Source organism: Alosa alosa, chromosome 16, assembly GCF_017589495.1.
Source record: "Alosa alosa isolate M-15738 ecotype Scorff River chromosome 16, AALO_Geno_1.1, whole genome shotgun sequence".
In the NCBI taxonomy this organism is placed as follows: Eukaryota; Metazoa; Chordata; class Actinopteri; order Clupeiformes; family Clupeidae; genus Alosa; species Alosa alosa.
Genome location: NC_063204.1, coordinates 10,450,876 through 10,460,875, shown reverse-complemented (window position 1 = coordinate 10,460,875; position 10,000 = coordinate 10,450,876). Strand labels below are relative to the sequence as shown.

At 56.1% G+C, this 10,000-nt stretch overlaps 2 protein-coding genes across 2 annotated transcripts in view; both read left to right on the top strand.

The window, feature by feature from the left end:
• The window catches only part of jcada (junctional cadherin 5 associated a), a 25,606-nt gene extending 21,540 nt beyond the window's left edge, over window positions 1-4,066 (top strand). The window contains 6 exon segments of the mRNA XM_048266992.1: window positions 870-1,610; window positions 1,724-2,461; window positions 2,499-2,672; window positions 2,674-3,168; window positions 3,281-3,456; window positions 3,522-4,066. Coding sequence (XP_048122949.1) covers window positions 870-1,610; window positions 1,724-2,461; window positions 2,499-2,672; window positions 2,674-3,168; window positions 3,281-3,456; window positions 3,522-4,066 — 2,869 coding nt within the window.
• Window positions 4,067-4,469: 403 nt separating this feature from the next.
• The window catches only part of LOC125309707 (cilia- and flagella-associated protein 251), a 5,824-nt gene continuing 293 nt past the window's right edge, over window positions 4,470-10,000 (top strand). The window contains exons 1-4 of the mRNA XM_048266782.1: window positions 4,470-4,725; window positions 6,019-6,140; window positions 6,177-7,265; window positions 7,920-10,000. The exon at window positions 7,920-10,000 is cut by the window's right edge and continues 293 nt beyond it. Of these exons, the coding sequence (XP_048122739.1) occupies window positions 6,377-7,265; window positions 7,920-7,954 (924 nt within the window). The 5' untranslated portion in view covers window positions 4,470-4,725; window positions 6,019-6,140; window positions 6,177-6,376 and the 3' untranslated portion in view covers window positions 7,955-10,000. The remainder of the gene's footprint in view (window positions 4,726-6,018; window positions 6,141-6,176; window positions 7,266-7,919) is intronic.

Here is a 10,000-nt window from a genome sequence, read left to right as displayed (position 1 = left end):
GATGTTAGTGGCATATGGGTGAATGAAGCGATTGTGTGATTGGTTTTGTCAGGTTTGGGATTCAGCTATAAGATGAGCGATCATCCTCTAGAAAGTATTGTCTTCTGCTGCTGCAGGTTGTTCATAAAATCTGTTGGTGCTAATGTTCTGCTAATGTTCCTCTCTCAATGAGAGTGGCATGTGTATGCAGTGTGTGTGTGTGTGTGTGTGTGTGTGTGTGTGTGTGTGTGTGTGATGCCAGTCAGAGAGCTAATGTCAGTCGACAGGAGATGTTGAGTTCCTCGTGATATGTACGCATATGACAGCTATATGCCAGATATCTGTATATAATTGGATCCCAAAGGCGTTCCTGGAATAAAGGTGTAGTTCAGCTCTGTCAGATGCCTTTTAGATCACCAAATCTCCATTACGGTATCCAGTACTGTATATCTGGCAGACAGTATCAGTCACGATCATTGTCTGCTGGCAGGTTACTGCCCTCTAGGGGCCACACCGAAACTGCATGATGAAATGTTTTTTTTTTTCTGTCTGTTTTTGATTCCTCTATCTGCTTTTTTTATGTGTGAGCCTGTGTCTGAATAAGTAGTGCATCACCGGCTCATGAGTTAGAAGTTAGTCAACATCCCATGAGGAGTGGTTTGCTTCTAGTTGTTTTGTGGAGAAGACATAAAAGAACCTGTTTTAATTAGTTTGTTTGTTTTTTGGAATTCAACTCTCACTTTTTTCAACTCACACTGTCTTTTTGTTGGCTTGTGTGTGTGTGTGTCTACGTGTGTGTGTGTGTGTGTGTGTGTGTGTGTGTGTGTGTGTGTGTGTTTTTGTGCTTGTGTGTGTGTGTGCCCTGCGTGTGTGTGTGTTTCTCTCTGCAGGTTCTATGATACCCACCGTGGCGTGTACGTGCAGCCCCACAGCAGTGACCGGGGCATCGCCTATTGGAAGCGGCGCGGACAGGACTTCAGCGCGCTGCTGGACTACGCCGACGGGCGCGTGCCCATGGGCATGCAGCGGGCCGAGGGCCGCGGCTCCCTGAGCGCCCGCGAGCGCGAGCTGGCCCTGCAGCAGTGGAGGCTGGCGGCGGAGCGGAGGCAGCATGGCGAGCCGGGCGCCGAGAGGTGGGCACAGCAACCGCATCAGCATCCGCAGCATCAGCAGCAGCAATACCAGCAGGAGCAGCGGGCACAGCAGCCGCGCCGGCCTCGGACAGCAGAGGGCGCCGTGCCGCCCCGGACCAAAGCCAAGTCGCAGTCGCTGCCCCGCATGGCCCTGCCCTCGCCCACTCCGCCGCCGCCCCACGGGGGTCGGTCCTGCCTGAGCGCTGGACCCTCCAGCCTGCAGCTGCACGAGGGCAGCGTGTGGATGGGCAACCCAGCGTCCGTCGGCAACGCCGCCGTTCCGCAGGCCCGCGCCAGGCAGAGCCGGCCTCCGCGGCCGCCCTCGTACGAGGTCCACCAGCAGACGCGCGCCAGCAGCGACGGACCCATGTCCAGAGCGCCGTCGCGGCAGGACTACTGTCCGTCCGAGCCGCCGGGCTACATGCCCCCGCCGTCCTACCGCAGGCAGCCCATCATGGGCGGAGGGCACAGCTACCGGGAGCTGCTGGCGGGGTACATGTACGGAGAGCGTCCCGTTACCAGCAGGGCCTGCCTCTCAAATTAGGGCGTGCAATGAAGGAAATGCCCGACGACACAGGGCATTCCTGGCCCGATCACCACGCCCGGCCCAGTATTCGGGCCTTGCCGATGCAGGCGGTCTTCCGGTTTTCCGGACGGCCAGGGCCTTGGCGTGGTGCAGTATCCCGTTCGGCGACCCAGCGCGTCGCGTCGCGTCATCTCGCCAGTGGCCTGCTCACCGACGCCGACAAGATCCGCAACATCCAGAACGAGATCCCCGGCATCACCGTGTCGGAGCAGTCGCCGGACGACAGCGCCTTCCTGTCGCCGCAGGAGTCCATGGACAGCGCCGACGTCACGCCGCCCTGTCACGCCCAGTGGCCCAGTTACCCCGACAACCTCAGCTCCGCGCCTGACCTGAACCGCAACCCCGGCGATCTCAACCGCAATCCGGCCGACGTGACCTCTGACCTCCCCACTTTCGGCGGCAGCGGCGGCAAGCGTCAGCCGGTGAGCTCCCGCCAGAGCTCCAGCTCGGACCAGGGCTTCTCCGAGACCATCACGCAGGTGAAGAAGTTTGAGCCGGAGGTGGACAGCAAGAAGCCAGCGCGCCGGCGGCAGAAAGAGACCATGTTCTGCCTGGTGTCAGTGCCCATCGCACCGCAGGTTGCCCGGGACGACCCGGACCAAAACAACAACAACAAAGCCCCCAGCCCCACTGTGATGGCCGTGGTGACGCAGCCGAGTAACCAAAGCAACCCCGCTGGAGGCCAACCGGTCGGCGGCGTCCCGGACCCCCAGCACCCCGCTCCCAGCAGCCCCCTGGGCTCCCTCGTGTCCCACGTGGCCCCGCTGAGGGAGCTGGTGGGCCCGCTTGGACCCCTGCAGGCCGCTGTCAGGGGTCAGGGAGCTCGGCCGGGGACCAGTACACCCAACCCAGCACACCCAGACCGGCTCCCCCGAGATCACCCGCGTACCCCCTCCCTCGTCATCGTCGTCGTCCCAGCCAGCCCCCGAGGCCCCGTCCTCGGACAGCACCACGGACAGCGGGCTGGGGACAGACTGCTGCCCCCTACAGCCTCCCCATGAAGGGTCAGCGGAGCATCAGCCCCTCCAGCACCAGCGCCTTCTCCCGCACCGGTCAGCCCAACCCGCCCGGCGCTCAGCCCAGTCCGACCCGGCTACGCTCCCCACCGACGACACCGCCGGCGCCCCAGCCTTCACCCCGTCGTAACCTGCCACGACCGGCCTCCGCTGGAGGAGGAGGAGGAGGAGGAGGAGGAGGAGAAGTCTTCGGGCAGTTCCTGCTCAAGCCTGTAGGGGCCCGGCCCATGGGATACCATCGGGAGCTGGAGTCCTTCAACAAGGAGAGGCAGAAGGTACAGGGCCCACCACAGGCCATCGGGAATATTCGGAACCCGAACCACACAGGTGGCGGCCGGCGTCGGCGACCGCGAGGCTTCGTTGAAGAAATGTCCGAGCACAAAGACGAGGTGGACATGGACATTAGCCCCGTCGTTGACGACTGGGGCCTCTCGGAGTTGGTGCCCCTCTACAGGCGAACCCGGAGCTCCCCACCTGCTGGCGGAGGACCACACTGCAGGGACCCGGTTCAGGGAAGTGAGAGCCCAGTCCCAGAGCAGGGGAGCTCAGGCCTTGTGAGATTGCAGCCACTCTGCAGCTAACACAATGGACAGGCAGGACATCCCCGTTCCTCAGGAGTCAATGCTAAGGGACGTAGGGCTCACCGTCTACACCCCTCAGCCCCACAAGGGGGCGCCGGAGGAGTCCTTCTCAACTCTAATGGTGACTGCAGAAACTCAGCCAGCTAGAGCACGCCCAGCCGGCCAGCAGCCCACCTCTGCTTTGGGGTCCACCTCGGGCGTGGGAGTTGCCGAACCCGCGACAAAGGGGAAGCCCAGCCCGAACTTCGAGGGAGAGGACACACCTCCGTCACTGTAAGACGGCAGCGGTTCCGGTTCAGCTCGGAGGGACCCACCTTCCTGACTGAGAGCCTGACGGTCTTCTCGCCCGACGGCCAGGGCGAGGAGGAGGACGAGGTGCTGGAGGCCCTGCTAAGCAAGGTGAAGAAGCGTCCGCCCAGTGAAGACCTCAGCCCGCTGTACCAGGTGCAGAGCGCCAGCGGCATCCCTCAGAACGAGTCCATCGAGTAGCGCTGCCGCATACTGGGCATCTCGGTGCCGGCTGAGTCCCTGGTGTCAAAGGGCCAACGCCTGGAAGGGACATTAGCCTGTCAGAATGAGGTGCTGGCATTGGCTGAACTGGTGTTGACCAATCAGAGTGAGGAAGAAGTAGAAGAACACCTGCTGTTAGCCAATGCAGAGAAGTCAGATGGCGTGGAGATAGAGGAGGGTCAAGTGAGAAAGAGGCCGGCGGGTGGGGAGAGGAGGGAGGAGAATGGGGGCAACAAGGGAGAAGTGGAGGAGGAGGAGTAGAAAAGCGGCAGCTGTGGAGAGACAGCCAGTCCCAAGGTTGGAAGCAGAAGCGAATGTCAGAGAGAAATGTCCGAGCACAAAGACGAGGTGGACATGGACATTAGCCCCGTCGTTGACGACTGGGGCCTCTCGGAGTTGGTGCCCCTCTACAGGCGAACCCGGAGCTCCCCCTGCTGGCCGGAGGACCACACTGCAGGGGAGACCCGGTTGAGGTGAGGCAGTCCCAGGCAGGGGAGCTCAGGCCTTGTGGTGCAGCCACTCTGCAGCCCCAACACAGTGGACAGGCAGGACATCCCCGTTCCTCAGGAGTCAATGCTAAGGGACGTAGGGCTCACCGTCTACACCCTCAGCCCCTGAGGCGCGGAGGAATCCTTCTCAAGGAGAACCAGCAGTCTGTGGTGGGAGACCTCTAAAGGAGAACCAGCAGTCTGTGAGTGGGAGACCACTGAAGGAGAACCAGCAGTCTGTGAGTGGGAGACCACTGAAGGAGAACCAGCAGTCTGTGAGTGGGAGACCACTGAAGGAGAACCAGCAGTCTGTGAGTGGGAGACCACTGAAGGAGAACCAGCAGTCTGTGAGTGGGAGACCACTGAAGGAGAACCAGCAGTCTGTGAGTGGGAGACCACTGAAGGAGAACCAGCAGTCTGTGAGTGGGAGACCACTGGAGGAGAAGTCCTCGGGCAGTTCCTGCTCAAGCCTGTAGGGCGGCGCCCATGGGATGCCATCGAGGAGCTGGAGTCCTTCAACAAGGAGAGCCAGAAGGTACAGGAGCCCACCACAGGCCATCAGAATATTCCGGAACCCGAACCACACAGGTGACGACGGCGACGTCGGCGACAACGAAGCTCTAATGAAGAAATGTCCGAGCACAAAGACGAGGTGGACATGGGACATTAGCCCCTGGCTGCCCTCGCACTGGGGCCTCGGAGTTGGTGCCCCTGCCAGGCCGCAAAAGGGGAGCTCCCCTGCTGGCGGAGGACCACACTGCAGGGGACCGTTGGGGAGTGAGGAGCCCAGTCCCAGGCAGGGGAGCTTCAGGAGGTGCAGCCACTCTGCAGCCCCCAACACAATGGGGAGACAGGCAGGACATCCCCTGCCTCAGGAGTCAATGCTAAGGGACGTGGGGCTCACCGGGCTTACCCCTCAGCCCCACAAGGGGGCGCCGGAGGAGTCCTTCTCAACTCTAATGGTGACTGCAGAAACTCAGCCAGCTAGAGCACCTCAGTCTCGGCTGCCCCCCCAGGTGCAGGGTCCACCTGGGCCGTCAGAGCCAGCTAACCACGACAAAAGGGAAGCCACCCCGAACTCGGAGAGGACACACACCTCCGTCACTGTAAGACGGCAGCGGTTCCGGTTCAGCTCGGAGGGACCCACCTTCCTGACTGAGAGCCTGACGGTCTTCTCCCCTGGCCAGGGCGAGGAATCAGGAGGTGAGGAGGCCCTGCTAAGTGAAGGTGAAGCTGTTAGCCCAGTGAAGAAGAAGCCCCAGTGGAGGTGCAGAGCCAGCTGCATCCCTCAGAACGAAGTCCATCGAGGAACGCTGCTGCCCGCATACAGAACATCTCGTGCCGGCTGAGTCCCTGGTGTCAAAGGGCCAACGCCTGGGGACATTAGCCTGTAGCCGGGCTGAGTCCCTGGTGTCAAAGGGCCACCAAAGGATAATAGTCAGAATGAGGTGCTGGCATTGGCTGAACTGGTGTTGACCAATCAGAGTGAGGAAGAAGTAGAAGAACACCTGCTGTTAGCCAATGCAGAGAAGTCAGATGGCGTGGAGATAGAGGAGAGGTCAAGTGAGAAAGAGGAGGCGGCAGGTGAGAGAGAGGAGGAGGAGAATGGGGAGCAACAAGGAGAAGTGGAGGAGGAGGAAGTAGAAGAAACGGCAGCTGTGGAGGAGACAGAACCCAAGTTGAAAAGAAAAGGAATATCAGAAAGGAGAACCAAAGTCTGAGAACCTCTAAAGGAGAACCAGCAGTCTGTGAGTGGGAGACTTCTAAAGGAGAACCAGCAGTCTGTGAGTGGGAGACCACTGAAGGAGAACCAGCAGTCTGTGAGTGGGAGACCACTGAAGGAGAACCAGCAGTCTGTGAGTGGGAGACCACTGAAGGAGAACCAGCAATAGCAGGAGAGACAGAGGAAGCAGGAGAATCTACAGCAATAAGAGGGGATGAGACAGCAGCCTGTGGAGAGCAGCCAGTGGAGCAGTCAGTCAGCGATGACAGAGGAGGTGTAGAGGAGGAGGAGGAGGAGGAGGAGCAAGCCATAGGTGGAGGTGAAGTTACACGGGAGGAGGTAGCAGCAAGTGAGCTGGAGATGTCAGGTGTAGAGGGTGGAGGAGAAGCAGCAGAATCTGCAGAGGAGAGCCTGGATGAGGAGGCGCAGCAAGCAATCAGAGAGGCCCTGGATGAGGAGGTGCAGCAAGCAATCAGAGAGGCCCTAGATGAGGAGGTGCCAGAGGAGAGCAGAGAGGCCCTGGATGAGGAGGTGCCAGAGGAGAGCAGAGAGGCCCTGGATGAGGAGGTGCAGCAGGCAAGCTGGAGAGGAGAGTTAGCTGAGGTGCAGGTGGAGGCCTGTCCAGAGGTGGAGGAGGAGGTGGAGGCAGTGTCAGGCAGTCCAGATAGCTACATTGCCATAGCGACGCTGGAGATGCCCGAGATCCTGTCCATCGTGGAGGAGGACGATGAGGACGAGGACGCTGAGTTCGGTCTGAACAGCGGGAGGATGGACAGGAGAATGGACTGTCCACAGGGCAGAGAGGAGGCAATGTCGTATATGCCCTCGTACCTCACGCTCGGCCATGCGCAGAGAAAGCGAGAAGAGGAGGAGGAGGAGGTGCATGTAGGCATGACAGAGACAGAGGAGCAGGAGGAGGAGGAGCAGGAGGAAGAAGGGATGGAGGACTCAAGAGGGGCAGAAGAGGAGAGACAGATCAGAGAAGAGGGAGAGGAGGAAAGTGCCTCGGAGAGAGGGATGGACGGAAGAGAACGGCCGCTCTCCCTGCGACCTGAAGCTGAGGCGCGTAGAGGGGAGAAGAGAAGAGAGGAGGAGGTGGGAGAGGAGAGGAGCAAACCTGGACGGCCGATGGACGAGTCCCCATGTCCGGGCGTGCGACCCACACCCCTCCCCCGCAGTACCGTGGTCAAGCGGGAGATCCACCTTCCTCTGGAAGCCCTGGAGGACCCTGACACATATCCAGCCTCAGGTGAGAGGCCAGGGCACAGCACTCATGAGTCTCATCACCTTGAATCAGTCCCCTTCACACGCAACACAGCACAGCACAAACACAAACACAAACACTCATTTGGTTGAGTTTTATTCAGCCCACACCACAGAAACCTTTACCCTATCAATATCCAGGGGAGAGTGAGACACACATCTAAAACAAACACTTGTGCATTCACTGACACTTTCTAACATTCTCTGTCCTTCCATACAACACCAGAATAAAAATGTCACATTGCAACATCCAGACACACCTCACAAAGGTAGAGAAGAGGTTTAAGATCTTGGACCTGTGACATGCACATACCCGAACTGGGGGGTATTCCAACTACGTGGTTTAGTGACAAATCTGGGTAAGTTAACTCAGAGTAGGTGGTAAACCTCCTAATAGAAGAGCTGTATGGCTTTATTCTCCTAACAAAGCAATGCCATAGGGCTCATGTTGTAGGAGGTTTGCCACTTACTTGAGTTAACCTATCCAGTTTTATCTCTAAACCACGTACTTGGAACCCCGTGATCTACAGGTGATCTACTGTTATAAGCAGTCTCTTCCACCAGGGGGGGATAGAGGCCTCCACCAGACTGTTTGAGACCTTTGATGCAAGTTGTAAAGTTGTTTGTTTCCTCCTTTCAGATTCCTATGATCCAAGTCGAGTGGAGAGGGTGTAGTCATGGCGACTCGAACTTCCCCTTCGTCACTGTGACCCCCATCCCAGCGCTTCTTTACGACCAGCAACATTCACCTCTCTCCTCATCGCTGTGTGTCTGTGTGTGTGTGTGTGAGAGAGAGAGAGGGAGCGATAGTTAAATGGCAGACATTACATATGAGTTTCTGTAGAATATATCAGTTGGAGTAACATTTTCGTTTAAAGAGCCTTTTCGTTTAAAGCCATGTGTGAGAATGTGTGTGTGTGTGTGTGTGTGTGTGTGTGTGTGTGTGTGTGTGTGTGTGTGTGTGTGTGTGTGTGTGTGTGTGTGTGTGTGTGTGTGCGCGCGTGTGTGGTAGGCAAAGGCCACAAGTAATGTACAGTTTAGAGGTATAATGGCTTTCACAGACACAGCATCGTGCACACAAACACCCTGTACTGTGTTGAGCAATGCACATTCATCATGGGCGTTGACTGCAATAATGCACACACTAAATTCTGCAGAGCAATACACACACACACACACACACACACACACACACACACACATACACATATATACACACACAGTCACTGCTCATTCCAAGTTCACCAAATAGATAGCTTTCTGCAGAGCAACACAATCCCAATGTACTTGGTACCAGAGGCGAACATACAGTGTGTAATTTGTAGACACTCTCTGTTGAAATTTTATTCTGGGGTGAGTTAAGAATCCTTGGTCCCCCACCCCAGATGCGGATGGCCTAGGTAATTGCCCTTTGTCGCCTTCACCAAGTCTTGCCACACATTAGAAGCTTTCTTTTCACATGGAGTGATGAAATTCAGAGCAATACACACACTCACTGTCCTACTCACTGTTCTTAGCATATGAAAGCTGAATGACCATTCACTAATGTAAAGGTGTGACACATACACACACACAACACACACCTGAAATGTATTTATTATGAAGTAATCCTCATATTGTACAAAGCAAAGTAGCTTTATTTTTAAAAAGTATTTTATATGTAGCCCTTAGGTCAGCTTGCTTTAGCTCACTTGCTGATAGCACACATACGTGGATGTGGTGTCAGAAGTGTGTGTGTGTGTGTGTGTGTGTGTGTGTGTGTGTGTGTGTGTGTGTGTGTGTGTGTGTGTGTGTGTGTGTGTGTGATTAGACCTAGCTGATTTGCAAGCTGAGGTTGTGCACACATGTAGCAGGTGCTTATGTCTATTTGGTAGGTCTGTGTGTGTGTGTCAGTCTGAAGAAGGTGTGTGTGTCTCCCACATGTCCTCAGACTTCTCGTTCACATGACCTCGGCAGGTGTGTGTCCCTGGCAGACTGTCCTGGCTGTCTGTGTGTCTTCACTGAGTGTCTTCGTCTGTCTGCCTCACAGGTGTGTTTTGGTCTCAAAAACCAAACCAGATGTGTGTGAACATCTCAATAGTGTGTTTGTGTGTGTGTGTGTGTGTGTGTGTGTGCGTGTTGTGTGAAAACAATTGGGTTCTATTGCTCTGCTTCTAAGCTGTGTGATTGGACGGACACACTATCCATAACAATGTTTGTAGCGTCAATGCTTCCCTCCAGGAAAAGTAGCAATAGCTGAACAATTGCAAAGAAGACTGGGCTAGGCAATATTATGCAGAGGTGTGTGTGTGTGTACGTGCTTGTGTGTGTGTGTGACCTGAGTCCTCTATAATTGTATACATCACTCCTTTTTAGGGGTGTGTGAGTGGCTTCTGTAGCAATAGAATGAGCTAGAAAACACACACAACAATCAGTCTCTCTCTCTCTCTCTCTCTCTCTCTCTCTCTCTCTTTCTTTCTTTCTCTCTCTCACTCTCACTTCATTTCGTTATACCCCTCCTCTCTATGTGCACAGTGAGCTTCCCTCTCAATAGTAGAATATCTCTCTCACACACACACATACACACACATATATCCCTGTGTCATTGTCACACATTGCACCCATGTCGTCAGTATTCTAGCGTATTAATGTTGCACATGTCGGCTTTGATATTTTTATATCTCCTTGTACAGTTTCAGTCTTTTCTAAAGGCGCTGGTGGTCGCTCTCCTTGCATGGATGT